This window comes from Diaporthe citri (assembly GCF_014595645.1).
Source record: "Diaporthe citri strain NFHF-8-4 chromosome Unknown scaffold_8, whole genome shotgun sequence".
Classification (NCBI taxonomy): domain Eukaryota; kingdom Fungi; phylum Ascomycota; class Sordariomycetes; order Diaporthales; family Diaporthaceae; genus Diaporthe; species Diaporthe citri.
Genome location: NW_025064853.1, coordinates 747,406 through 775,251, shown reverse-complemented (window position 1 = coordinate 775,251; position 27,846 = coordinate 747,406). Strand labels below are relative to the sequence as shown.

The 27,846-nt window shown below is 56.1% G+C and overlaps 6 protein-coding genes across 6 annotated transcripts; 5 read left to right on the top strand and 1 right to left on the bottom strand.

The window, feature by feature from the left end:
- Nucleotides 1–463: 463 nt before the first annotated feature.
- INS49_014606 (uncharacterized protein) lies at nt 464–2,306 on the top strand (the record flags this gene model as incomplete). Its single annotated transcript, XM_043175296.1, has 4 exons — nt 464–725; nt 1,002–1,273; nt 1,342–1,490; nt 1,541–2,306. 4 exons carry the CDS (start codon nt 464–466, stop codon nt 2,304–2,306), a joined length of 1,449 nt encoding a protein of 482 aa, XP_043020253.1.
- A 1,447-nt stretch (nt 2,307–3,753) lies between these two features.
- On the top strand, nt 3,754–5,136 carry INS49_014605 (uncharacterized protein; the record flags this gene model as incomplete). Its single annotated transcript, XM_043175295.1, has 1 exon — nt 3,754–5,136. The coding sequence occupies one exon, from the start codon at nt 3,754–3,756 to the stop codon at nt 5,134–5,136; it is 1,383 nt and encodes a 460-aa protein (XP_043020252.1).
- A 1,790-nt stretch (nt 5,137–6,926) lies between these two features.
- INS49_014604 (uncharacterized protein) lies at nt 6,927–7,595 on the top strand (the record flags this gene model as incomplete). Its single annotated transcript, XM_043175294.1, has 2 exons — nt 6,927–7,237; nt 7,589–7,595. 2 exons carry the CDS (start codon nt 6,927–6,929, stop codon nt 7,593–7,595), a joined length of 318 nt encoding a protein of 105 aa, XP_043020251.1.
- A 1,030-nt stretch (nt 7,596–8,625) lies between these two features.
- On the bottom strand, nt 8,626–11,378 carry INS49_014603 (uncharacterized protein; the record flags this gene model as incomplete). The annotated part of the gene is made up of 4 exons (XM_043175293.1): nt 8,626–9,376; nt 9,424–9,543; nt 9,598–11,159; nt 11,220–11,378. 4 exons carry the CDS (start codon nt 11,376–11,378, stop codon nt 8,626–8,628), a joined length of 2,592 nt encoding a protein of 863 aa, XP_043020250.1.
- Nucleotides 11,379–13,074: 1,696 nt separating this feature from the next.
- Nucleotides 13,075–16,400, top strand: INS49_014602 (uncharacterized protein; the record flags this gene model as incomplete). The annotated part of the gene is made up of 3 exons (XM_043175292.1): nt 13,075–13,829; nt 13,893–16,113; nt 16,203–16,400. 3 exons carry the CDS (start codon nt 13,075–13,077, stop codon nt 16,398–16,400), a joined length of 3,174 nt encoding a protein of 1,057 aa, XP_043020249.1.
- A 7,798-nt stretch (nt 16,401–24,198) lies between these two features.
- INS49_014601 (uncharacterized protein) lies at nt 24,199–26,184 on the top strand (the record flags this gene model as incomplete). The annotated part of the gene is made up of 3 exons (XM_043175291.1): nt 24,199–24,566; nt 24,619–24,827; nt 24,887–26,184. The coding sequence occupies 3 exons, from the start codon at nt 24,199–24,201 to the stop codon at nt 26,182–26,184; spliced, it is 1,875 nt and encodes a 624-aa protein (XP_043020248.1).
- Nucleotides 26,185–27,846: the final 1,662 nt, after the last annotated feature.

Genomic DNA, 27,846 nt, shown 5'->3' with positions numbered 1-27,846 from the left:
GCAGAAAAGCCAAATAAATCTCAAACCAGACTGCAAGGCAGGGAGGGGCACAGCAGCAATGTATCTGCTGGGGACTGGGGACAGCCCCTGCCAGCTCCCCCTGTTGACGTAGAGAATTCCATCATAGGTAGGCAGGTATGGGGCACGACGTGCTGTGCTGTGCTGTGCTTGCTTCCACTGCACCGCACTGCACCAAGCATCCAGTCCGTGCCCCGTCGCTAGTCTCTGCGACCCCATCGACGCTGACCAACCTCAACCTCAATTTACAAACCGAAAAAATCGACACACATGACAACGACGAGAAGCACCACAATCAGACCGAACTGCACAGGGAAGCCACCCCGCCGGCCGACACCCCCTGCCAATGACCAACTAAGCATTCCACTCGAACAACACAGCTCAGTCCCGACTTTGCTGTAGCGCCAAGGGTCCCCAGAACCTGGGTCCCTCTGACCTCTGCACAATGGCATCCACGGCGCCTCTCGCACCTCGAGCAACTGTCCCGATCGGCCATGCCCACGACGAAGCACCCGCTATCAATGGAAACCACGTCCACAATGACCCCCGACCACCGCCAGCGCCCCCAGCTGCCGGCACTCCGAGCAAGAAAGACCGCAAGGCGAAGAAGGCCTTGGACTCGAACGAAGCCTCCAAACTCGTAGCACAGCGCATATCGCAACTCGAACACGATGCTGCCGGCGAGAAGGACCAGGAGGCTGAGATTGGTGCGTGTTATTTCCCCCCGTCTACGACGTCACGAGGGCTGGGAATGAGTGGACCCGAGGGGTAGGATGAGGCATGCGGACTTTGGTGGGGGAAGGCAGTTCAGATGGTATTTGGCGCCAGCCTAGCCGTCCGGATTTGCCCCACGGGATAGAGCCATTCGCACCCCGTTGAATAGAGACAGTGGTCCCAGCGCATGGTGCGGAAGGATTCAACTCAGTGGCCTCGGATCGCTCGTGCCATACAGGGACAATGTTGCTAATGTACGGACCACGCAGAGCGGGAGGTGCGCAAGGCGAATCGTGAGCTTCAGTCCCAAACCGCAAAGATGAGCGACATTCAAAAAATCGATCACCTTCAGAAACGGTGTTACGATCTACTGTCCGAGATGAAGCGCCACGAGCGTGAGAGCATCAAGAACAAGAAGCGGGCGGACCAACTGCAAAAGGAGAAGGATCACGCCAGGAACGAGCTCACCAAGAACACCGGCCTCCGTGAGAAGCTGGAGAAGCTTTGCCGAGAACTTCAAAAGGAGAACAACAAGCTCAAGGTATCTATCTGCTGCAACATAGCTCGGGCGCAAGACTCGGTGGGCCCTAGGCTGACACTCCTGGCCAGAATGAGAACAAGACGCTTTCCGATACGCAACGGCGGAACGAAACGGCTTGGGACGAAAAGTACAGCGCTCTATTACAGACGCTGGACGACTACCAAGAGGAGAAGGACAATCCGCGGAAGCAAGTCGTCGATATGGACCTGGAAGAGCTGTGCGTGTGTCCCATCCTGGCGATTTTGAACCGTGTCTCATGTTTTGCAGGTTTAAATCTCGCTTCAAGAGTCTCATTGACCAGTACGAGCTTCGGGAGCTGCATTTTCACTCGCTCATGCGGACCAAGGAGCTCGAGTTACAGTTCAACCTGTCCAAATACGACAAGGAGAAGAAGAATGCGGAGGCGGAGGCGGCGAGGGCTCGGCAACTCAACGCGCAGGTACAAACCTTCTCCAAAACCGAGGCAGAGCTGAGAAACCAGCTCAACGTGTACGTCGACAAGTTCAAGCAGGTGGAGGACACGCTGAACAACAGCAACGACCTCTTCCTGACGTTCCGAAAGGAAATGGAGGACATGTCTAAGAAGACGAAGCGCCTCGAGAAGGAGAACGAAAACCTGAAACGAAAACACGAGAAGATGAACCAGAACATCTTCAAGATGGCGGACGAGCGGAACAAGCACATCAAGGACATTGAAGACCAGAAGAAGAACAACGAGAAGCTCAAGAGCATCATCACGCAGATGCAGCAGCAAGGGCGGGGCATACCGCAGGGCATGCAGGGCACGGTGGAGAGCTGCTACGCAGAGGGCGAGGGCGAGGTGGACGGGGAGGAGAGCGAGTACGAGGACGACGAGGAGTACGAGGAAGGCGACGAGGTCAGTGAAGAGGGCGAGGAGGACTACGAGGAGGATGACGAGGAGACCGAGGACGAAGGACCGCAGTGCACCAAACCGACTGAGTCGCAGCAGCCTCAACCATTCGGTCCCGAGCGCCCTCCTCCTCCGGCGACGACTAACGGAAGTAATCACTAGGAGGAGCATTCCGCCTCGCTGTGCTGTTTCCCGAATCTCTTCCGTTACTTGCGGCGGCGGCTCTGAGCCCGCCCGTCCGTCCCCGGATGCCCCGTCCTCTGTTCAAAGCTGGAGCGGCCACCATGTTCGTGCAAGCCGGTGGTTCGTGTGTGTATTTGTGAGTCCTGCTTGCCGGTCCCTCAGGATGGGCCAAGTGGCCCACCTAAACGCTATTCCTGCAAGCAGGAGGTGCTTCTAGACGCCAGGTTATCACCATGTACTTGTACAGGAACAGGTCTATCAGGCCCTTCAGAAGTTTTACAACAGCCGGCTTCTCAAGTTGCATAGGACAACAAGAAGGTCATCTGGCCAGCTTTGAACGCTGTAGGATAGATAGTCGTCCGATGAGACAACAAACGCTGGCAACGGCGCCGACAAGAGCGCTGTTTACGTTCACCCTGGTTTTCTCTTGTCGACTGGAGCAGTAGGGACGGGTCCAGCCGTCGGAGCACGTCCGGCAGGCCGGCCACGGTGCAGTCCATTCCTGAACAACGTCGATCCCAACAACCTCCGCAGCCTTTCCAAGATCTGAATGACTCGGTGAATTCAGAACGGCGGCGCGAGCATGAACTATGTGAGGGGTTGCAGGGTTCCAACTGTCGCTGATGCCATCGGCTTCACTCTCCCTTCAGCCGTTGGTTCACTCGCCAGCCACTCAGGCTGACAAGCTGAGTCCACTGCACGCACCAATGCACCGTAGCCCACGCACGGGATATTAAAACAGGAGATCCACAGCGGTAGACGAGGTGCTTTCCCCGCTGGAGGAGCTTGCATGTGGCACCGTGGATTGGGGTCCTGCATGAGAATGCCTGTCATCTCGGCCCCAACGTGCCTAGGCAGTCAGGCAGTGTGGAATGGTGAGCAGCCGCCAGCCTGCGACCCTGTGCCCGGTGGTGAGACTGAAACAATTGGACGTGTAATACGTTCCATCTCGGTTACCAATTCCTCGTCGACCTCCCTCCACATTGTTCGACACAGCGAGCAGCAATCGAGGGCACGCGATAGAGACTCTGATTAGATCTATCCCCGGCACTTGTTCTTCTTTCCTAGCGCCGAGCAATGACCGTCTCGTTTCGACGCTAGCACAATACGTCATCGTCAATCACACGGTCGAGCGGGCTGGGCCGTTTCAATCCATGTCAACTGCAGTATTGACTCTCACCACGCCCAACATTGCGACTCAGCGCCCGACACAAGCTTGAAGGCTCGGGTACGCCCTCCGACCCGGCTGTCGTGACCGTCACACGCACACGCACAATCCACGGGTTCTTCCCCTGGGAAGGGGACACGGACGCCAGCCGCCCCCGCGAACTGACAGAGCCCTCACGATACCGCTGCGACGAGCAGCTTCCCTCCCTGTGCATCCTCTCCTCCACGACGACCCGCTGCTGCCCACTGCCGAGCCACGATGGCCTTCCTCGAGGACCCACGTCTCCGTCAGCGCTGGAACCAGATCTCCCACAACGCCGAGACGGTCACCGAGACCGCCGCCGAGGGCATCTGGACCTTCCAGCACCGCTACATCAACCCCTGCCTCGGCGCGGTTGGCCACTCCATCGAGTCGTGCACCGCGCCCTGCTTCGGCGACCGCGACGACCGCGCGCGGCGCGCACGGGTGAGGGGGCGCGACTATGGGGCCAGGGCCGAGTACGCATTCGACTTCTACGACGACTGGGACGACGACGACGAGGCGCTAGCGGCTGGGGGAGGAGGCAGCCACGGCGGCGGCATTCTGGGGGGATGGGCCGGCGGCGGGAGCTCCAGGGGCGACGACTGGGACCGCCTGATCGGCGGCTCCGGCGCGGGCTCCAGAAAGGGGAACCTCGGGCCAGAGGTGGTGGATCAGCCGCGGCGCAAGAGGGGGATGAGCTACGGGACGAGAGGCGCCAGGAGGAAAACCAACGAGGAGGAGGACCCGACGATCATACCCAGCACTGCGCCCCTCGGGTTCCTGGGGAGGCTTCCGTGGAAGATCGGAGGGACACTAAGATACAAGCCCAGCGCGGCGTTCCTGCAGGACCACCCGGGGGCCGCAACGCATCCGGACGAGAATCAGCCGTTGCTAGACTCCGACGGCGATGAGGACGTGCATCCCGCGGTGACCGCACAAATGAGGAAACGGAGTGGTACGGCAGGGTCCGGCGACACATCAGACTCGTACAGGTCCAGAGGAGACCTGTTCCCCAGCGACGGCGAAGGAGAGGAGGACGCGATCCCACTGGACGACGAGTTCGCAATGAACCTGAACAGGGCGGACGACCGAGCCAGCAACAGGACGAGGAGTAGTAAGGGCAAGAGGCCAGCATCAAGAAACGTATCCGCGACGACACTATCGTCCAGCACATCCAACTCCTCGCTGAGGGCGAGGAAGAGCTCACATGGCTCTTTGCAAGCCATGGAGAACTCGATACACTCCATCGTGGAGGCGTCATTAGAGGACCTCCAGCGCGAAGAGGAGGAAGCCGAGATGCAAGAGGACCAAGAGGTTGCCCGCAAGCGGGAAGTAGCCGCGGAGCTGGCCCGACAGCGGGGCTTATCCACGAGCGAGACTTTCGACACGGGCGAGTCGGAGGCTCGGGCTAAGAGCTCGATGCTCCCTGTGGGGGAGATATTGGAGCCGCAGAGCCCAGGGGCCAGGCAAGGCCCGGAGCGGGATACTGAAGAGACGGGGCCCTTCGCACAAGGCGTCCCAGGCCAACTGCACGACGCGGCCTCCGAGGGCGTCATAACACAGCAGGTCGACGGTGCCGATGATGACTTCGTGCCCGCGAGATTGCCGAGCTTTCGATAACATGTTTTTCTCGTCCTCGCCTCCCAAGCATCTGGTACTTGGCAGACGGGGGCTTCCTTTCGGGCCTTTTTTCTTTCTTTCTGGCTGGGTTCGCGTTGTTGTTTTAGGCGTCTCGGTAAAGAGGCCTGATGATTCAACTGATCAATGACATTCTACGATATCCTACTTTTGGGCAGCCGGCGTGCTAGAGGTATTATAGATCCGTGTGTGTAATTCAATTTATATTAATAGAGAAAGTCTCTCTGGATGAGCGAATCAATTGGCAGCAATCTAGTCCATCTATGTGCTTCACTTAAGTCCTCATGCCTGTCTTCACTTGGCTCGCCCTCAGACTGAGACTATCTGTGACGTCCACAGGACAATTGTTCTGATGTAACTTCACAGGACCTCGGAGGATTGCTCCGCTCCAGACCGGTCGCTGATGAGATCCAATACGCACATGACACAGGTCTTGATCTGGAGGTTAGGTGCTTTCCAGATATGCTCAAACCCCATACTGAGGGGACGCTTTCTTTTAGACTGAACAACAATGTGGCCGCATGACAAGTCTCAATACCATTTCTCCCTCTCAGCTTCTGCCATTTGCCCCGAAGTTACGATTTTCATATGGCTCCCTTCCTGTGAGACTGGACTATCTCATGGGAACGAATAACGTATTTGGAAAAGATCTCTTCCCGTACCAATCGTGTAAGGCAGACATCAAGTCGGTTTGTTGAAAACCCGTCGGATTTCTCCATCGGATTTATACCAATTGGTCATTTTCAGCGAGTGATCAACGAAGAAGAAGCATCCATCCAACTCAAACATTGTTTTACCATGAAATCACAATGGAGTCCAACGTACTCGAGGACTCAATTCAAGATTGGATTGTCTACAGATGAAAGAGCCATATCAAGTGCTCGCAGAGCTAATGAAACTGTACCTTGGCTTAAAGCCGTTTAGGTGCTCGTATCGACGTCCGCTCTGATAAGAATGCGCATATAGCCATACAATGTTTTGAGCTAGAATCGTCGATCCGGAACTTTTCAAATGTTAATCACCTAAGCCTTAAATACGAAAGCATCGGCGTAATGAAGCTATGCACGCTGAGTCCGTAGCGGCACACTTGTGACTTGCTATTGAATCACTAGGGCTCAAATCTTTGTGGCTCGTCAAAAGTTCAAAAGTGACCACACTCGATTCACACAAAGTAGAATCCAGCAATGTGACTTCTAATGACTGTGGTGGGGAAAGATTCAAGCAATTTTGAAAATCGATTTAATCACTCACAAGGCAGTCTTACTTATTATCAAATCAGTACGATGAAGACCATTAGGAAACATTCGACAGAGTACCAACCAAGTCCAATTGTAGACAACCTCCCCTCTCATCCACCAAACGCTCGAAAGACTTAAGAATGGACTGGATACCACCGACACGCCAGGGTTAAAAACGGTGCGCCACCAAAGTTCTAGCATCAGACGCCTCGTGATGGTCTTCTCGTAGCGCTCGTATGACCTACCTAGGTGGACTATACAGGTTTATTCCTTATCCTCCGCTCCAGACTAAGCACCGGTCGTCCTCCAAGCGTCAAATTTGTGAACTTTTTCATCTCGTGGCAGTCGCACAAAGTTTGGCGTGAGCACGATCAAGAAGACCAATTACCCCCAACATCATAGTGTGGAACTTGAAAGACTGCCTGGGTGACCCTTTCCAAAACACGCTGAAATGCTCATCTTCTAACCAATATAGAGTTTGGCTCATATAGACCGCCTCCGAAAGCAACAAAAGGAAACCGGGTCGTTCTCAAAATGGAAGCACAAAAGCCCCCTCAAAAGTGCTCCCTCGCGCTCCGCCCAAAACTCAAAAACGCCCTGCGCCAAAGGTTCACCAAGCAAAGAGACGCAGCCGCTCAAGCCCCTCCGAAAGACCAGGAAACAGCACAACGCAGCCAACAGGAAAACAAGCCCGCCGCGACGCAATTCCACCGCTTCCCGGACCTCCCGACCGAGCTGCGCCTCAAGATCTGGTCCGAGGCGACGCACTACAAGCGGTACGTCGTCCTCGACCCGCCCAACAACAGCGCCTTCGCCTGCGCCAGGCACGCCCGCAGGTGCAGGAGGTATGTTAAACCCGGGTACGCGGGCGAACGCCGGCCCGCCTGGACGTCCAGGACGCCCCCGCCGGCGCTGCTGTCCGTGAGCAGAGAGGCGCGCGGGGTCGCGCTGGGGACCTGGCAGCTCGCTTTTGGCTACCATGTGTATCCGGCTGCCGTGGTAAGGAGACCTTTTTTTTCCGCCGAGACTTTGTCTGTGTGTGGCGCTCGCGCCCGGATGGGCCGGGACGGCTTCCCAGCTTCTAAGGGAAAGGGCTACATAAGACCTCTTCTTCGCTGTGTTTTCTCTTTGCTGTCCCCCCCCCTTCTCCCCCAGCAATTGAAGCCCAGAGGTGACTGACGCAGAGTGCGTCGCAGTACATAAATTTCGACCAGGACGACGTGGTGATAGGAGCCGGCGCGCGCGTGAACAAGATCGGCAAGGATTTCATCCCTAGCTGGCTGCGACCGTTCAGTCACCTCGTTGCCATGTTGATGATCGCCGTGTGGATAGGCACAGACGACGTAGAGAAGATTCAGAGGGTCGTGGCGTGTGGGAATTTTGTACGGAACACCCCCCCAACCCAACCCAACCCACTCCTCCCCGTTAAAGTGCCTGTAGACTTTCTTTAAGGGCTGCTGCCCGCGAGGCTGCTCTCGTGAAGGGGTACCCCGTGCTTCTGGAGGCGGTGGCTAACATCCAGGTATTTGCCCAGATGAGAGGGATGAACAGAATCGCGCCTTGGAAGAATTTCTTGACCGGGCTCAAGTCTCTCACCATGGTCAAAATTGGCGACCTGAGGTGGGACTTTCTCACGGGATTATTCCTTGAGCACTACGGGACAACTAGGCGGTCGCGCAAGGGCGCGCCTCTCTTGTCACTCGGTGGCATCGACTTTGTAAAGACCAAAGACGCACCCATTTGGACGACCCGGTCCTTCGCGGAGATAGAAATCCTTGACTTCGTCGGGGGGGGGGGGGGGGGCCTCTAGCCGATATCCATTCGTGTTGGACCATAGGTCCGGAAGCGTCCGGTTGCTGGCCGTTGGTGGACTACTTGCCCATGCAGGTTCACTTGGGCCCACAGAAGCAGTGCGTGCAGAGGGCGAGCTGGCGATATTACTTGACTTCTGGGACGGACATATGGTATGCAATTTAGATGGCGGTCGTCATGAAGATCTTTGGCGCCTGACAAAAGACACTATCATTTAAAGATCGACCTTGACGCGTAGGGAGGACCTTTGCGTCACGTCAACCAAAATCACCATTGAAGTGGATCCACGAGTGTCTCCTGCAAGTCCCAACTGTTGGTCGAATACGGACACATGTGGTGATATTTGAATCTACAGCGAGCAGCAGACCGGTGAGACGAACAAACCTGCTCGTGTTCAGAACACCAAGGCACAAGCCCGCAATCACCATTCGCCTTGCTCGTCCTGCCGCGGCTGCGGGTTGCCCCGTATCTCCCGGATCGTCTCCCTCGTCCTCGCGTTATCTTCGAAGCTGAGGTTGATCAGGTCCACGACCTCGTCCACCGTAAAGTAGAGACTCAGCTCGCTCTCCATCCAGAGGAACCGCACGTCCCTGAGATTCGACTGCAGCACCTCACTAAGGTACTTGAGTCGCATCCAGGACGGCGCGTACTGCGTCGTCTGCGGTATCTCCTCGTCCGGCTTTGACGGGCGCCTCCCCATGACGCGGCTAGGGAGGAACAGTTCGTCGAGCTCGGTGACGGTTGCGATCAGCTTTGCGATGCTGTATGCGTCATCCTGGCTGACGGAGGGGGCCTCCATCACGTCTGCAATGATCTTCAATGAGATGGAGTCGACTAGCGAGCCCACGGCCTGGTACCACGCCGACCGGGCGAGGATGGTCTCCCAGGTTATGCCCATAGATCGAACGCGGGACACAGTCGCGTCCACGCAGCTGTCAATGTCGTCCTGCTGGAGCAGGCTTTGTTCGCCACCGAGGAGGTCCCTCAGCACTGTCTTCTGAATGCCCATTTCGTTTCCATACGCGCGGGCAGCAAATTTTTGCAGTGTTTTGACATCATTGTCCAAGCGCAGCGAGTTCTGCGCTCTTGTGCTCAAATTATCACGCTTTTTCCACGCCGCGGCGAAATCGCCTAGCTTTTCCGCGAGATAGTTCGCGTCGTTGTAGAGGAACCTGAGAGGTGAGTGAATGCTCCTAACACGCGGGGTGGAACGACCTACATATTGCCACCTATATCTAGGGCATAGTAGTATGGCCCAACGGCTCTGAACATGGCCAGTGCTAAGGTCGGGAGGGTAAACAAGCCTGCTGCTGCTGTAGCCACGGGACTGCTTTCGTTCCTGAAGCAAGTCAGTTTAGTGGCGGACGCAGGACGCGGCACTCAGATTACTTACCCTGCTTGGGTCAACGTCGCACCATCCTCCAGTATGGCGAATATCAGCTGGAGGACCGGCTCCGGCATGGATGAAATGTTGTAAGTCTCCTTCAACGTCATCTCCCTTTGCTCAGGGCCAGCTGGAGCTGATGAAGGCCGCCTTGCAGCATTGCGGTCCGGTTGTTCCTGTGGAACGTCTTCATCCCCCCACCCCCATGCATCCCCGGCGTCTTCGTCAACATCGGCGTTGTTTGGCTCGTCGGGCTGGTTTTCAGCAGCTTCTTGGGTATCGCCTCCACCCTCTTCGCCCCAGCCCCAAGCATCAGCCGCATCGTCCTCGACCACAGCTGCTGCTTCATTATTGGTAGCTTGGTCCGGCTTTTCTGCGGGGTTGTCAGGCTGGTCGCCTTCGTCGTCCCACGCAGCACCCCAGTCGTCATCCTCAGCCGAGGCGGCAGCTGCGGTGGCTGGAGCAGCTACAAGCCCTTGGCCTTCAGCACGAGACACCATCTGCTTTTCAACCCTCTCGACCTGCTTGGGGGAGCCCAGCCCCTCCGACAAGCGAGTGCGGACGGTGTCTAGCGCAGTCTCCCTACACTTCGCAAGCCAGACTCTGGGCGCATTCTCAACCCAGTCTTGTAGCTCGTTAAGCCCAGAAAAGTTCAGCTCCGCAAGTCTTGCGCAAAATTGCTTCGTAGTCGCCATGATTGCCTCAAATTTGTCCATTTCTTGTAAAGATGCTGGAACAGCCGAGTCTAACCATACTGAGATGACCCGAGACACGACTCCCGGCATCATCAGAGCAGACAGCGAATCTATCAGGTCTTGAGGCAGCCTCTCCGCAAAGTAGGAGAAGAGCCGGTCCAAGTCTTGAAACAGAGTGTCAATAGACTTATCCGCCTGGCCCTCAGCCCGCAGTACGTCCCCATCCACGACGATAGCCGGCGCTCCAGGATGGTCAATGTCCATGCGAGGGCCAACAACAGCCTGGTCGATATCGTGCCACAGCTGTGACATCCGCTGGTCGACTTCCTTATACGCCTGTAGGCCAATCACGGCGTCCGAAAGACTCATGGCTTCATTTTCTGTTTTCGCAGAGAAGTATATGGTCCTCGCTGCAGTGTCAACCTTCATCAAGGCCTTCCAGACGTGGTCGAAGACGTCGTGCACGTTCGACTTCAGCTCGAAAGCACGCAGGTCCAGCAGCCTCCTCACTCTGACACCCTGCCCAGCCGGAAGGGCATCCAGAGCTGTCCACGACCGCTCTAAAAGCCGGAGGGCATCAAGAATCCTGCGCTCATCTCGTGCTGCCTCAACTTGGTCCAGGATCTGGTTGACGTCTTTTATGCCCCTGAGCGCCTCCTGGACGCGCTGATTGTATGCGAGCTCGGCCTGGAGGAAGGTGAGCTTGTCTTCTGCTTCCTCTATCGCGGCCCCGGAGAGGACTGGTTCTTCGGCCTGTCGCACGATGTCGTTGGCGAGCCGTTTGGAGCGGTTGATGTCGTCTTGCACGGACTGGGCGTTGGCCATCCAAGAAGACACATCGGGTGCGGTCTCTTGGTTGATGGCGTGGATCTCGGTCTAGTCTCCTGGTTAGGGGGGTTTCTTTATAAAACGCAGCCAGATACTCTGAGAGCATACCTCAAGCTTGGACTTGGCCTCGGCCAGAGCTTCGACGGCCGGGGCTAGCTCCTCGGAGCTCAGCTTCAGAGACGAGACATCTTCCTCTGGAAATGCGCCATTGGTTGTGAAGTCGACAAGTGCCCGTCCGACGGCACCTACGGGCTCTGTTGGACTCATTGTCCAGGTGCGCCACGAGTAGATGGCTCGTAAATGCCGTCGCAGGGAATGGGAGAAGGAGCTTCTAGAGCTGGAAACGCCAGGTTGCAACAGCAGTGCCCGGGCTGCAGCATTCGACAGTTTGGCTCGAGAGGTAAAGCGTTGATTAGACGGCTCCAAGAGACAGTGAAACTCCTGCCACGCCTGCTCCAGGGAACATGATAGCAAGATCACTTGTGAAAGATTCAGATTGGTGTCAACACCCAGAGCCAGAGCTCACCTGCTGTGAGAGCAGCACGGAAGGTCCGTGCTTGGCCTAGCATGTAGCAAGGTACCTATGTACCCATGTAAATGTCCTAGTAGTCTACTTCCAACCCGCTCCGGTGATGACGCCGCGCTATCAGTTATCGACGGATGTGGGGGGAAAATTGCCCCTCCATGTTCCAGGGCCTCGGAATCGAACAAACACATCCAAGGCGAGAACCCTTGTGGCTAGTTGAGTTTGACTTGTTCATTCGGCGACGCCTTGGATATCAGTACCAAAAACCCCAACGTCCACAGATCGACGGGCTTGTGTCTGTCGTGCCTTCGCCTCTTCATCTGCCCTACTTCCCCGACAGTCATCTTGGTAATTTAAGCAGCAACTTGGACCGACTACCTGGATTTTGCGTGGTCTGGGACCGACATCTCAGCTGCTTTTTTCCTCCTTCCCCACGTCTGAGACTTTCTGAATCTGGTCTCATCATCATTGAGCTCTTGCAATATTAAGCTGCTCGCCGAACCAAGCTTCGCTCATCAAGGACTTCACGATACACCAAAATCGGCCCTACGAAAGCTGAACCCAGCAGTTACGAGCTCGTCCCGTCCGCGTCCGCTTCCTCATCTTCGCCCTCACTCCGGCCCCCGGCTGGTGTCTTGGTGAGACGGCGAGGTTCCTAGGCTGGCCAACGAGCACGAGGGGAAACCGGTATGTAAGCGAGTGTTGTTTTTTGCATGTTCCAGACCGCAATCGCCCTGTCCCAGCCTGTCCACGGATGAATGGTGTCCAGTGCCCACCTGTCTATCTATCTGTCTGTCTTCACTCTGCCCAAGCGCTGCTGTGTCGCCTGAGCTGCAGCCCCTCCCTACTCGGTGTCCAGATACAGGTTGCGCTTCGTCCTTGTACCTCCTGCCGATTCGCAACAGCAAGCTATATGGCGGTCTCACCGCCCACCGCAAGCCCAGGCTTGATGTTGTTGAGTCACGACAAACTACCAATAGGCTCTGAGGCTGGGCAGGCAAACTTTATCTACAAGGCGCACATATTAAACTACCTGGTCACGGGCTGTTGCCGATGGGTCTCACCATGGGTCTCTTTGCAATTCCTCAGAGATTGCCAGTCAATGGGGGCGTTTGCTGCAAGCCCCTCATATTGTCCTAGTGCAGGTGTCTGATGCGTCAACCCCGGGGACCATGAGGAGACGCACGCTAGTGCAGCATTCTCGTAGCTCTTGGGACATGAAGTTCCCTCTAGAAACCGAGTTGCCGACTACATATTACTCCCTCTCTTTGCTGTCTCCCTATTGGCGGGGCACACATTTTGCCCAGCTCGTTTCGTGTACCCTCTCCAGCTCACATGTAGCTTACTACATACACTTCTCTGGCATGGTTGCTGCTCTTTTCTGACACACTTGGCAGGGTAATAAAGCGTCTTTTCCGATCTCTAACCACCTTCACAATGGCACCTGTCCAGAAGCCGCGCTTTCGAAAGGTGCAGAGCTTCAAGACTGACTATGCCCCCACCACCATAACTCAATATGAGTCGGAGCGCAGCGGCATGCAGGTCATCGTGGCCGACCGAGAAGGACCCAAGATCAACGGCTACTTCACCTTAGCCACCGAAATATTCGATGACTCCGGAGCCCCACACACCCTTGAGCACCTGGTCTTCATGGGCTCCAGAAGCTACCAGTACAAAGGGCTCCTGGACAAGTTGGCATCGAGGGCTTACTCCAACACAAATGCCTGGACTGCTGTTGACCACACGGCATACACTCTGGAGTCCGCGGGCTGGGACGGCTTCGCCCAGATCCTGCCCGTCTATCTGGAGCACATCATCCTTCCCAACATCACAGATGAGGCTTGTACCACTGAGGTTCATCATGTGGATGGCGAGGGCAACGACGCGGGTGTGGTCTATTCTGAGATGCAGGCTCTGCAGTACAGCATGACTGAGCTCATGGATCTCCGCGCACGACGGCTCCTGTACCCGGAGAATGTGGGTTTTCGTTATGAGACAGGAGGCATGATGGAGGCCCTTCGTGCGTTGACCCCGGCGCGGATTCGCGAATTCCACAAGGAGATGTACCAGCCTCGAAACCTAGCGGTCATTATTGTCGGAGAGACGAATCATGAGAACCTACTCGAAATTCTGGACGAGTTTGAGGAGAGCATAAAAGACTCCATACCTCCACTGGAATCTCCATTCAGGCGGTAAGCCCTATCGTGCTATTCTTTTATGCTTTCGGGAACTCCTGTGTTCTGACCTCGACACAGGCCCTGGATAAACTCTCCCCAGCCACCGGCCATAAAGAAGACCATCGTCGAGACAGTTGAATTCCCCGAGGAGGACGAGTCAACAGGCGACATTGCCATTGCCTTCTTCGGCCCAAATTGTACCAATTTGATTGAAACATCTGCATTGAACATCCTGATGACTTACCTTTGCGGCTCGTCGGTCTCAGTCCTCGAGAACGTCATGGTCGAAAAGGAGGAATTGGCCAGCTCTGTTTCCTACTGGTGGGACAGCAGGCCCAACACTACTATATGGTTTCAGCCCACAGGCGTTGCAACCGAAAAGCTCGAATTCGTGGAAAAGAGGCTGCATGAGTTGTTGAAAGAGGTCGCATCGAAGCCGCTTGACATGACTTACATGAAAGAGTGCATCAACCGAGAACAAAGACTTGTCAAGTTCCAGGCGGAGAGTTCCGAGCAATTTTACTCGAACAATATCATCACCGACTACCTGTTCGGCAAGCGGGACGGTTCAACCCTCAACGAGTTTCGCACATTGAAGGAATACGATGTTCTGGGTCAGTGGGCTGAGGAACAGTGGCAGGCATTCCTGAGAAAGTGGCTGGTTGATGTCCACCACATTTCCACGCTCGGTAAACCTTCAATGGCTATGGCGACCAAGTTGAAGAAGGCGGAAGAGGATCGTGTTGCAAAGAGGAAGGAGAAGCTGGGACCCGAAGGACTGAAGAAGCTGGCGGAGAAGGTCGAAGCAGCCAAGGCAAAAAACGACGTCGTGATCCCCGGGTCTTTCATCGATCAGTGGCACGTCCCAGGCACCGAGTCCATACACTTCATCGAATCGAGCACTGCGAGGTCTGGAAGGGCAAAAGATGTTGGCTTGAGCAACAATGCGGCCCAAAAAGCGATTGATGCTGCGAAGCCAGGACTACCACTTTTTATCCAGTTTGAAGATGTGCCGAGCAACTTTGTCAACATCTCGGTTCACATCGGGACGTCACAGGTGCCGGTGGAGCTCAAGCCGATACTCTCCATATTCATCGACAATTTCTTCAACACGCCGATCAACCGCGACGGCAGGCTGATCGATTTCGAAGATGTGGTCATGGAACTTGAGAAGGACACAATCAGCTACACTCTCAATGGCGGGGGCAAAATCTACGACCCTGAGAGCATGCTGATCAGCTTTCAGCTTGAGCCGGAGAAATACACGACCATCATTGAGTGGATCCGGACGCTTATGTTTGACAGTGTCTTCGACATCACGAGAATCAAGGCATGTATATCAAAGGCACTGGCGGATATCCCAGAGGCAAAGCGAGATGGTAGGGCCATGTCTCTTGAGGTCGATTGGGCAGTGCACATACGAAAAGAGTGGTACCCCATGACGAAGAGGACGCTGGTCAGGGCTGTCTACCTCCGCCGGCTGAAGAAGCTGCTCCAGAAGGAGCCCCAGAAGGTCCTTGACATGTTTGAGCAGCTTCGCAAGCTCCTATTTTCCTTCCACAACGTCCGAGTCCTGGTCATCTCTGATATCGCCAAGCTCAGCGAACCTGTTCAGTCTTGGGACGTCCTCACCAAGTCATTCGGTAGCGATGGTACGGCCAAGGAATTGTTGCCCATCGTCAAGACCCATACCATGCTCAATGAGGAGGGCCACTCACCTGGCAACACCGGCACCGTCATCATCCCCATGACCACCCTCGACACGTCCTACAGCGTCAGCACAACCAAGGGTCTCACCTCGTACGAGGACCCCCGCATCCCCGCCATGCTAGTCGCCATAGGGTACCTGGAGGCGGTCGAGGGCCCCCTCTGGAACGCCGTCCGCGGCAGCGGGCTCGCCTACGGCACGCACTTCAGCCGGGAGATGGACTGGGGCTTCCTGCAGTACCGGGTGTACCGCTCTCCGGACTCGAGCAAGGCCATCGACACCTCGAGGGAGACGGTGGCGCGGATCGCCTCGGGCGAGGTCCCGCTGGACAAGCACCTCGTCGAGGGCGCCGTCAGCAGCATCGTGTCCAGCTTCGCGGACGAGCAGGCCACCATGTCGTATGCGGCGCAGCAGAACTACATCCTCGGCGTGGTCAGGGGCCTCGACCCGGCCTGGACCAAGAACATCCTGGCGCAGGTGCGCAACGTGACGGGCGAGGAGATCAGGGAGGTCATGGGCGAGCTGATCCTGCCTGTCTTCCAGCCTGGCAAGAGCAACGTTGTCGTGACCTGTGCGCCGATAATGCAGGAGGTATGTCGCTGTCACTGCTTTCCCCGAACTAGTCTCATGACAGCACCCCGCTGCCGTTTGATAGAAGCGCATGCTGACAGAATATACAGAACATGGACAAGGCGTTTAAGAACATGGGATACAAAACACAAGTGCGATCACTTTCAGACTTCTACGACGCCTACGGCCTGGAAGGAGATGACGAGGATGGCAAAGAGGACCCTGAGGACGATGAGGAAGAGGAGGATTCAGACGAGGACGAGGATATGTCTGAGGACGGGTCTGGTTCTGAAGAGGACGAGGAGTGAACTGCTGGCCGTGAACTGTCGCCGGACCCTACGACGAGGACTTCTCTACAAGAGCTCCGCCCGACCTTACAACTGAGACGTGGTACATAGACACCGTTCATAGACTTGGGCAGTGGAATTGAGTGACTGAAATCTGTTATGGCATCGTGCGTCACAAGTTGACGATTTCAGAAAACCCAAACCGGCAACCAACAAATCCCTATACTCCTTCAGCACACTGAGTAAATACTGCATGCGATGCTATCCAGCTGTGGTGGCTTGCCACACACTGTTGTCTCAAGCCAGCCATCCCCGTCACCAGCATGCCAGTGGACCACCAACCACACTCAGGTGGCTTTTGCTTGACGCAGCGGATTCCGCGCCGGGGGCCCAGGGCTTGACAACCCGCATGGACGAACGTGTCGAGGGAAGTTTGGACCCCGCGAAAGTACTATCAGAAGCATATCACGTCTTGCCCACACCGTGCGCATGTTTATGCATTCAATCGTCCACACCTAATTCGCCACGTCCCTCATCCAACAGACCCCATCCCCCTTCTGGAGACGGCCGGGGAGAGCTCAAGAGGCTAGAAGGATATGAAACCATGCTAGACGACACATCCCCTTCTGGCACCTGCGATCTGCAAAAAAGACGGCGCATCATGCCCATCAGCATCACCCGCATTTCGGGCCAAGGAACGATTCGCGCAGGCTCCTGCGACATGCGACTGGACCCTGGGGGTCGCATTCTCCAGGCCCTGTGTTCTAGGTTCGTGCGACGGACCCGTGTGCGCTACAGCATACACTGTCCCGCTACGGGCCTCGTCCTTTATGCTTTACCGGCCCCCGAACAGGTAGGCAGGACGTGGCGTGGGCTGCGCCAGTTAGCCGCGCAGAGTGAAACGGGGCCAGACGGCTAACACCCAGTCCCCTTCCAGCAAGCGGGGTGGGTTTGCGGCGAGGGACTCCAGCTGGGGAAGGGGTGCGAAACGAGCGTGAAGCTAGCACAGCCTACCTCTGCTATGCACATGCGATCTGCCACGTCAAAGCTCTGCAGGTACGTAGAGAGGTAGCAGAAAAGGAAAAAAAAGCGGACGGGCAAAAAGGAATGGACAACCAAAGTCGCGAACCCGAGTCCCGCTTGTCTTCGTGATTGGGTGCCGAAAGTCTCCGAATCGGGGACCAGATCAGCCCACCAAAGGTTGCGTGCAGGACCGCGGTGGGTTGGTCCGGGTTGGACGGCGATGTCCTGGGCTCTGTCTCCCAGGCTGCAGCAAGGCTGCCAGGACCCAGCAGAGTTATCGCGGGCATCAATCATGCCGCTCTTTCGGCAGGCACACCGGCGATCCCAGCGATCGAGTCAAAAACAACAGGAACATCCCGTTTCCCTCGGACGCGCCCCAGCTGTCTTGGTCAAGGTTGTTGGCTGTTGGGTTCCCCCTAGGTGACCAGGCTGGATTGGGCAAGGTGAATTCAGGGGGATCGGCGGCCGGATAAGGTTCTGCCAGCAGGAGCAGACGGACCAGGTGGGAATACGCTCACTGGAGGATCGGATGAACATGTTGCCAGCCTCGGACCAGGCAAGCCTGAAGCTCTTCCCAAAACAACCTTGTTTGGGGAAAGTCGCTCTCAGCGGACCTTGCCTTTGACGCCGTGCTCCATTGCAGAGAGATATACTCTGTAGCCAGCCGGTCAGCCATCTCTGTCGTGGGAGAGGAGCGACTACGAAGAGCAAAGAACTCGCAGTCCCAGGGCGGCGGGATGGCACGATTCGGCCTGGGGAGGAGATCTCAGAAGAAAAACCGGGACCGATGGATGATACGCAGCGCAGAGTTGCGTCCGGTCCATCAGCGTCGAATCATGGGGTGAGGGAGGGGGAGCATCCTAGTCCTCTAACCCGCATTCCGTACCCGCATCCCGTTCCTAACCTGGGCCCATAGCGCCAGGCACGTTGAATGCAGAGAGAACTCAGATAACGGCCGACAACGCGGGTCATTCTCGGTCGCACAGTACCTGGGTGGTTGACTTTCTCTCTGGCCGTGTGTGCCAAGGTGCACGGTAGCAGGAGGAGCCCGGGGTTTACGCAAGCAACACTCGCATGAATCCTACTTTGGAGACCCCTCTGGGCGAGTCGGAGTGTTTCTCCCCTTCGATCTAAAGTAAAGTTTGTGTGCATTTGCATCACGCTCAATCTTGGCTAGGGCCCAAGAGCCCGAGGCGGAGAGATGTTTGACGGGCATATTAACGGGGAAAAGCAACGCGCGTTTGCATTATGTCGGCGTGAGATGCTCTAGCCCGCGAGCTGCCAGAAGTAACCCAGGTGCGCACTGGCACACGCGCGTCACATCTCTCAGGCAGGGCTGACACTTGCTGCATCAAGTCGGACAATTTTCCTTTTCGGATCATAAGCGGTGCGAGAAGAGAGACGTTTTGATGGCCCAAACCGAACAACCGGCATTGGTCAACCGGGACTTCCCCGTCTCCGAAAATGTGGCTTCCTGCATGGGCTATTAAAGGTCACCACCGGCCCCTTTGTGTCGTACGCTTCGTCCTTGGTGTCTTGACAGTGGGCGTGGATGATCTGAGGAGCCGCATAAGGAACGGACATTTGGCTCCACAATGTCATTGACTGGGGAAAGGATAGAGGAGGCTGGAAAGTATTTCAAAGTTTGCGAGTTCTCGGAACCCAGTCCATCACACCTTTGACGCCAGCTGTTCTTCTTCATCATGCCAGCAAGTCCGGGTCTGTGATTTGTAGCCGTTTGACATTCGACAAACCACAGTACCTAGGTAGTGCTGGATTCACTAGGTCGCTCACCATTTTGACAGCCAACTCCTCAGCAGGTGGGGTGGCCAGCCAAGAGCCACAACCGGAAGGGAGGAAAACCCATCCCTCCACTGTGGAAGGCGATCTGCAGATGCGGAAAGAAGTCGCATACCGCAGCGCTGTGCACCCTCTGGGTCGTGACAGGCGGAGAGCGCATGTCATCTGGAGAGGCTTCAACAACCTGATTCAGGAGAGCAGGCGGACAGGGCGTACAACCCTGGGCCCCAGCTTCGTGCCAACCGGCATCAGGATGATCTCTCGAGACGGCACGCAGTAGAAGCCGAACGATATGTCATAAAGCTCCACATGCATAGCGAATCATGACATCTTGTGAAATCGAGGAAAACATGACCGATCTTGGGCCTTGAAATGCGCCTGCGACCGTCGTTGTCGGCAGTTCATAAGCCAGGACCGATTTGATTGTTGCACCACTTATATGTTGTATAGTGGCTTGACAAGTGCCGTCCGTTCATTCAGCCTCATCGAATTCGCCATTCGTAATAGAACGCCTCTCTGCTCATAATCGTGCTCAGGCTTTCCCCAGAGAGGATCAAGCAGTTGCGGGAAGTGCGCAAGGATGTGGAGTAAAAACTTCAGACGAAATAAAAGATCGCACTATGCCATTCAAGGTAGTGATCTACCTCTCCCCATGACACGTTTTCGTCTGAAGTCTCGACCCATATTTCCAGGGGTAAGTCGTGCTCGAGCAGCACGGAGCTACCATGGCGACAAGGGGCGGCATGAACATGTTGCCACACTGTGTCCAGACGTCCGTGGTGGCACTCGGACCAAGGTGCTCTGGACTGAGCTTCCGGAAGAAGCCTGCCTGCATGTGTCGCCGCGAATGCTATCCCGAAAAATCCATAGCGACAACGACGAGGTGTGGCAACAAGACGCTGCTGAAGTGGTGGAGCGAGCCTAGTGCCAGGGATTGCGGGTTCCGACTGGCAGGCACCTCAGTCTGTCTGTGGGGCGAAAGCATCAGTGGTCCCGCGGCGACGCCGTCGTTTTACCCGCTCTTGAGGCCGGAGCTTCAAGTTACTATTTCTGGTGTCTGTCAGGCGCCGTCACTCACAGTCACAACGATTGTGACTATTGCAGGCCGTGCTGACAGACTTACATCTCCAATACTCACAGTATGCCCATCCCATACGTACCTCCGCCTGGTATTCAAGCGGCAACGCAACCAACTTCATACAGGACTCGACTTCCGGCCACAGTTATTGCCTACTGGCAACTGCAGCACGACGATCCCCCAGCTTAGCTCTTGCTGGGGAGTTGCCGCGGTGTCTCTGATCGAGTGGCACGCGCCACGATTCTCATAACCCATCGAGGATGCGACAAAACAAGTACAAATTCGAGTCGATTGCTTGCGGGCGGGGGTTGCAATTTCAAGTCTTCGCAGCTGATCTCAAGAAAGAAGGCGTAGCATGCGGAAATGCACTTCATATGCATACTCATCGGCGTGCTTCCAAGATTATTCTGCGATGAGTACTGCGCCAGTGGCCGTTGACTGACACTCAAGTATCTATACAGAAGACCGATGCCGTGACTCGTGGGGCAAGAGCACAACGCGAACGCAGGTCGAGGTCTACAGCCGTGTGTGTCTTACGAGCCGTTGGTAAATCCGCCGTTCAAGTGGCAGGGGCTTAGAAAATGCTAGTGTGTGTGTGAGCGGGTCGCACGGTGGGGTCGCACTGGCCTGGTGGTCGCTCGGCTTTCGTCGAACTTTTCTTGGCGAGCTCCCCCTTTTCAGCTGACCCATCCCATTCGTTCCAGAACGCGCCGGCAGTGGCTCGCTGCAAGACGCGAGTCCAGAAGTGAGTCGGCATGCCGGGCTTCCACTGGATATGAGTATGACGCTTCTGCGGCTTGATGGGTAGGGTCGAAAGACAACGGTCAACCGCGCGCAAGCTGACTGGACGTCAGAGAGTTCTTAAGACTAGTCTTCGCGCGAATTGGGTTTCTTTTTGGCCTCGCGTATTGCCAACACAGATGTCTCCGTGCCCAAGGGCTGGAGACTTTGGCGCTTGGTTCCATGTACATGGTTGGAGCTCGGCCGGGCGCAAGGCGCGCGAACCATAAATTGCAGACGCAGTGTTGCTCAACTCCTTTTGAGGGGCCGGCCACTTCGCGGAGACTCAGCTTGCTGCACTCTGCGACGTAGCGGAGCCATGATGCTGCAGCAGCTGCTAGAGCGTTCATGCGGGTGGTGGTGCCTGTATTACGGCATGTGGCTTGGGGCCATTGAGAATGCCTGATGGGGTTCGTCTCAGTACAGCGAAGGGGGGAGGGGGGTTCCCAAAGTTGGCCGGCTCCTGCGGTGCACGCTGCAGCCATTGTGAGTTTGTCACTGCTGGATCATGTTTCTGGTGCAAAAGGTCTCTCCCGTTGTGCTCGTCAAAGTTTGATGGTTGAACCATCGTCGCGGTACAGGCCCCCGACAACCTCGCCTCGCACAGTGCCAGCGACGGGAATCGCTTGCGTTGGCAGAGAAGGACGGCGCGGCGGATGCAGCGAGTGCAGCGGCTTGCAGGCAAGACCCCGCAGGTCGGACCCAGTCTCCAAGACCCGCTTCGAGGCCGGCGTGATTCGTGAGCGTGTTTGTCACCTGCTACTGTCTAGCCGTGTGTTCTCCGAATGGCCGTTGACGGCACTACGGCAGGTGCGGCATCTGCACTGTCAGGACTGAGTTTGAAACATGCTCCGTGGAAACGAACACAGCCTCTTCGCAGCACGTCTGTGTGGAAACCTTGGGCGACTTGATGCTGGACGATTGCTGACATGCTGTGACCAGCAGAGGCGCTGATGTGTTGATCTTGCACAGTGCTGACATGAAGCCACAAGGCTGCCGGTTGCAAGCGAGGCGACTCATCATGACCTATCTGCCAGAGGGTGTCAAACAACCAAGCTGACCGGAGTTGGTTTCTGCAGGTGCACGTAGCACGGTAGGTAGCCCGAGAGCGAACCAATGGAGCGCTCCCTGCCTTTGCTCCTTGGGCCTGTGGCGTTTAGTGTGGGCGTCCAGTCCTTTTTAGGAGAAACGGTCCCCTGACACTACTGCAGGTACGGGGGACGAGTGCATGCATGCTCACACAGTGGATGTGCACGGTCGAGGACAAGGACATGCATCGTTGGTGAAGGTTGGCGGCGGCCAGACGGCTGACTACGGATCGACGACCAAACCATGGCCTGCAACCACAACCAAGACCCCGGCCAGAACAAATGTTTGTGCCGGGGACTGAGAAGCGGTGCCTCTACACAGTACAGCAGCAGCGGCTGGCGTGGTGGCGCTGCAAACCAGTTGGGCAAGCAGCAGCCTTTCTTTGCCATGGCCTCTGCCCTTGCCTCTGCGCTGCGAAGCCTGCGAAGCGTGGTGTGGTGTCGTAGGAAATGTGGTGTGGTCTGGTATGGTGTGGTGTGGTGTGCCGCGAATGTTTTGTTGCGCAGGATTGGGCCCGGTCCAGAGTGCATGAACCTTGTGCAAGCGGCCACGATGCTTTGCTACGTGTGTTCTCCTGGATTGCATGTTGCTCACCCGCCCCATCCGTTCGTTTGTTCGTATCCGGGCGGTCGTTCGTTGCGAGTCGGATGTCGAAAAGTTTCGAACTGGTGAGATCCTTGGGGGGATGCATGGGCTGACATGACAGGCAGAGGAGACAAGAGGAAAGGCAAAAAAAGAAAAGAAAAAGGCTACTGCTACTGTATGACACCACGGCTGGACGGTACTGCACTGTTGGGTTCACCTCCGTCCAGTTGATCGGTCCATCGCTCACTCGCAAAGAGGGCATCAAGCTGCAGGTGGGTGGCAGGGTGGGCAGGGAGGCGGGCGCCCAGGGTGGGAGCGCATGTGGGTTGCAGACCAAGTGGGCCGTGGAGCGACAGGAAAGCGCGTGGGACTGGTCGACTGTGCCTCCTCGATCAGGGACAAGGGCTGCAGGGTCAGTCAGGACGCTCAGGAGCCGCCCTCTCCCAGGCCAGACAGCCAATCCTCGTCCAGTTCCTGCCCAGGGTACGAGCCAGGGGGGCCCCTTCCTCGCCCTCCTTCCCTTTTCCCTCTCCCCTTCGCCTGGCAGGAAGGAAGGGTGCTGCTGCGTGCTGCTGTACTGTGTGCAGTCCGAGTGTGAGGGTGAGGGTGAGTATGCGGGCGAGTCCTGCTCCTCCTGCTCCTGGCCGGCTGGCTCGAGCTTTTTTTTTTCTTCTACTGTATCCCTCCCCCCGTAGCTCCCCATCGCCGCCCTCTCCTTTTTCCTTCTCTCCATCGTGAATCCCTCACCGTCAGTCCACCCAACCGACTCGTCGCTGAATCGACAGACTCTCTTCCCTCCTCTCCTTTTCTTCCCCCCCCCCGCTTCTTTATGTTCTAACCACAGTCACTCCCTTGAAGTCCCCCTTGTGCGCTTTTCCAGCCAATTCTCGGTCCCCGTTCAATCCTTCCGGGCGTCCCATTTACATTCTTTCGGCTAACGCGAAGATACCACCGCGGTTAAACCCACTTCACCTCGCCTTACCTTGCCTTGCCTTGCCTTTGCACCAACGGGGAAAGACTTAGATTTCGGATTTCCGTATCGAACGACCTGAACCCTCTCCCTCTTCGTCTCTTCAACTATCCCCTCCTGCCCACACTGTACTGTACTTCGCTGCCATCCATTAGGCTTCTGTACTTGCAATTGGTCCAGGACGACACTCCTTACTCGTTACTTACCTTTCGCTACTTCAACACATTCCTTATATTACCACACCGTCCCGACTATCGAGTCCGCGGACTGCCGATCCACGATACACCACCTCTCGAGCACTAGCACAGTCTCTGAGATACCCACTGGTCATTCCATAAGTCGCGAATCAAAAAGAAAAGAGGACAGACGCGCACCCGCACTACCGGCTCGGTTGTCTCCAGAAGCGAACACCGACAGTCATCTCAAGAAAATAATTCTGACCTCACCTGGCACCACCACACGGCTCTTGCATCACGAGTCTTCACCAGCCCGAAATGGCCACAAAGGTTGAAGATTCGGGCATGTCAGGCCCAGGTTCTGCCACCTCGACCGTTCAGCTGGATTCGGCCAACTCGCCAGCTACAGTCCCTACTCCAGTCTCAGCCGGCAACATGGCACAGACACCATCACCTTCTACCTCTAATTCACAACATGCCGGCTCCACATCAAAACGCCCGCCTCGCAAGAGCACCCTGACGCAGCAGCAGAAGAACCAGAAGCGGCAGCGAGCAACGCAGGACCAGCTGACGACGCTGGAGATGGAATTCAACAAGAACCCCACCCCCACGGCGAATGTCCGGGAACGAATCGCCGAGGAGATCAACATGACCGAGCGCTCTGTCCAGATTTGGTTCCAGAACAGGTATGCGCTTGTTCTACATCTCTCGCTCGGATGCGACTAACAAGTAATCCAGGCGTGCCAAGATCAAGGCTCTGGCGAAGAAGAGCCTGGAGACAGGCGAAGACTTCGACGCGATACCAGAGTCCATGCGCACCTACCTGGCTATGCAGGCCATGGAGTCTGGCAAGGGCCTCGGGGCAGGTTTCCTGGGACGCGGTTTGATGCCTTATGGCCATAGCGGTATGCTCCTGGGCGGAGAACAGGGTGGCCAGGGCAAAGTCTGTGAGTACAGCCAATACATCGACCGCCCCCTTCAAGCTTTATGGTTATCTAACGATTAGTCGCGGAAGTGATCCACCACTTGACTTGCCGCTCCCTCAGCATTGGCAAATGGACTCGGGTCGGCCAAAACACCATGGACCTGATCATCTTCTACTCGCCTGACAAGTGCACGATGACCTACTACATCAACAACGAGCAGGCCGGGTACAAGATTGAGTACCCCTTCGCTCACATCAAGTCGATTTATCTCGAGAACAGCGAGGGCGACCCCAACAAGCTTGGTGGCATTGTCATTGAGTTGAACAGGCCACCGAACTTCTTCATGGACTCGTCCCCCACAACCAACGGCTTCTTCCAATGTGGCGACTTCACTGAGGACCAGCAAGCTTCACAGTGCATGGTTCACCACCTAGGTGGCAACCCCAAGGTGCTCAGTGGCCAGCTCGCGAAGCTCGTGTCTCTGGAGTCCTTCATGAACCGTCATCAGACCAACCCTTACGAAGCCATGCATGCCATTTCGATGTCGGCCCCAGTCTCGCCAACGAACCGGCCGTCCTCACAACCAAGCTTCGGCCAGCCTCATGTCGGCATGTACCAGGAGACGCAATGGGGTGCCCCACCCACACTGCACCCTGGTATGGCTCGTGGTCACAAGCGGCAACGCAGCAGGTCGGTGCCGATGCCTGTTGACTTCGCTATGCTCCAGACTCCCATGCCGTCATTCTTCATCCAACATCCTGGCGAGAATCAGGCGCAACCGCACAGTCCCAACATCTTTGCTCCTGTTCCCCAACAGCCCAGCGGGATGGGACCCAATCTGCGCATCGATACACAGGCCGGCTTTGGACTGGATATGCGGCAGTATCCCATGTCTGCAACTACCGCGCCAAGTGCGGCGTCTCCTTCAGACTACTCTAGCCCCAACTACTTTGCTCAGCATTCCGAGAGCACACCGATGCCGACATCGAGCTACAATACGCCTTACAGCGGCACCTTCCTCTCGCCCATGGTCAACAACTCCAGCCTCGTGCCACAGTCCATGTCTCCCCTTTCGTTTACGAGCCATGGTGACCCAGCTATTGTCGATCAGTCGCCACCAATGTCGATGGTTGGTAGACCTGGGTCGGCGGATCTGTATCCAGTACACGAGTCCGCCATGTCCGACGATGGCGCGAGCCTAAACGAGATGTATTCGAAGCACAGCATAAACCTGCCCATGCACCCGCCGCACTCACCAGCCTTTGTGGAGACATCTCAGGCAGATTTGGACATGAACCAGCTGGTGTCCTTCGACCACGTTGAGCCTGCGAGCCTGTCACCAGAAAGCATGCAGCACATGCCCGTCAACGAATCATGATCGAAAAGCTGGTCTGTTGCCGATTCCAGCACCTGTCGGCCGGGTCTGGTCTGCCCGACAACGATGTTGTGATCCAGGCAGGAATTGTCGTATATACCCAGGGATTTGCGTTTCGCCGCAGGGGGAGGGGGGCGTTGGCGCCGTCTGTATGACCGGCGTTCAGGTGATATTGTCCCACATAAACCTGGCTTTTGTTGTTCGCATCTGATTGCGCCACAATGCCCATTGCTACATCTTGTCTGCACTTTATGTTCATTTGCACCACCATTCAAGACTCTGTTCTCGTTTTATCCTTGACTCTGCGATCTGCATGACGATACCTACCTTTGGTTGTCGATCATGTGTGTCTGGCACCGCGATCTGCTCTTTTCTCCGCGACTGCCGGTCAAACTTGACTCGCTCGCCTCGCAAACGGGGCGAGCGACAAGGACTGACCGGCCGCCCCGAATCCATTATTATGGGTTCAGAGGCACCTAATAGCTATTGTCGAGTACATGCGGAAGACACTGCGTCTGTCTTTCCGGGTTGTTGATCTTACCTTCCTCTTTCACCGCAACACAGGTCTGCAGGAAGGGACAATTTCTGGGGTGGAGGAGGGGCCCAGGAGGCTAATTACTATTACCGCGATGGATGGTTCAAGGCACAAGCAACAACAGCGGCACAATGCCACCAACCTGTGGTACACCTTTTTCGAGAGGTGAGGTTGGATAATCTCTGGGAGATGGTTTGGAGGCCCTTTTTCTGTTATGGATCATGTACTTGGGCTCGTGTCTTGGAAAAGTCATCGGCCCATGCTCGTTCCGTCTCCTTTCTCTTCCATCATGGACAATAGGGACGGCTGGACGGACGTGATTTTGAATTTTCTTCTTGGAAATAGGGTGGGTTGCACGGGCCAAGGCGTTCTTGGCTGGAATGGAAACATGATTTTGAAAACAAAGCCTGAAGCGATCATTTGGTGAACTCGTTGACATGTCAAGTGAAAACCGATTGCTGATGTGACGTGGGATGGCCACACAAATCTCCACGCGGCTACGCTAAGAAAGAATCGCACAGGTTTTGGAGAAAGGAAAAAGTCGTCAGCCTCGCGGCGAGGTCGCATGTAGTAGACGGACAGGCGCGGTCACGGGCGGCATACTAGACTGCTGTGCACAGGAGAGCCTCGTATTTCGAGGGCGGTAAGCTTACCTCGAAGGGGCGGGGAGGCAGGGAAGCAGGGAGTTGGGATTATGGGCCGTGGCGCCGACGCCCCATATGACGCCCCATGTGTAGAGCGTCACCGTCCTTCTCGAAGCATAAACCTGGTTGGGGAAGCGCTATAGTGGCAGTCTGTCAGTCTTAGAAGTGCGAGGCCCACACCGGGGCTTCCTGCCGGCGCCTGCGAACACTGCCGCCAATGCAGCGGGCTGGGGATCCCCAAGTTCTGGCCAGGTACGAAGGCATGCAAGCCCTCGGGGATGTTGCACATACTAAGTACAGTAGAACGAGACAGATACTTTCATAGGGGATCGTCATCCCATACCTACCTAGTCAGGACAAAGCTAAGAAGTCTTTGTCTATCTCACCCGGGAAGGCTGGCCAAGCAAGTCTGACGTCGTTGGATTCACTCTCAGCCAGGGAGACGGCCACTCGCAGGCAGACCAAGACAGATGGGCAAGTCGTCAG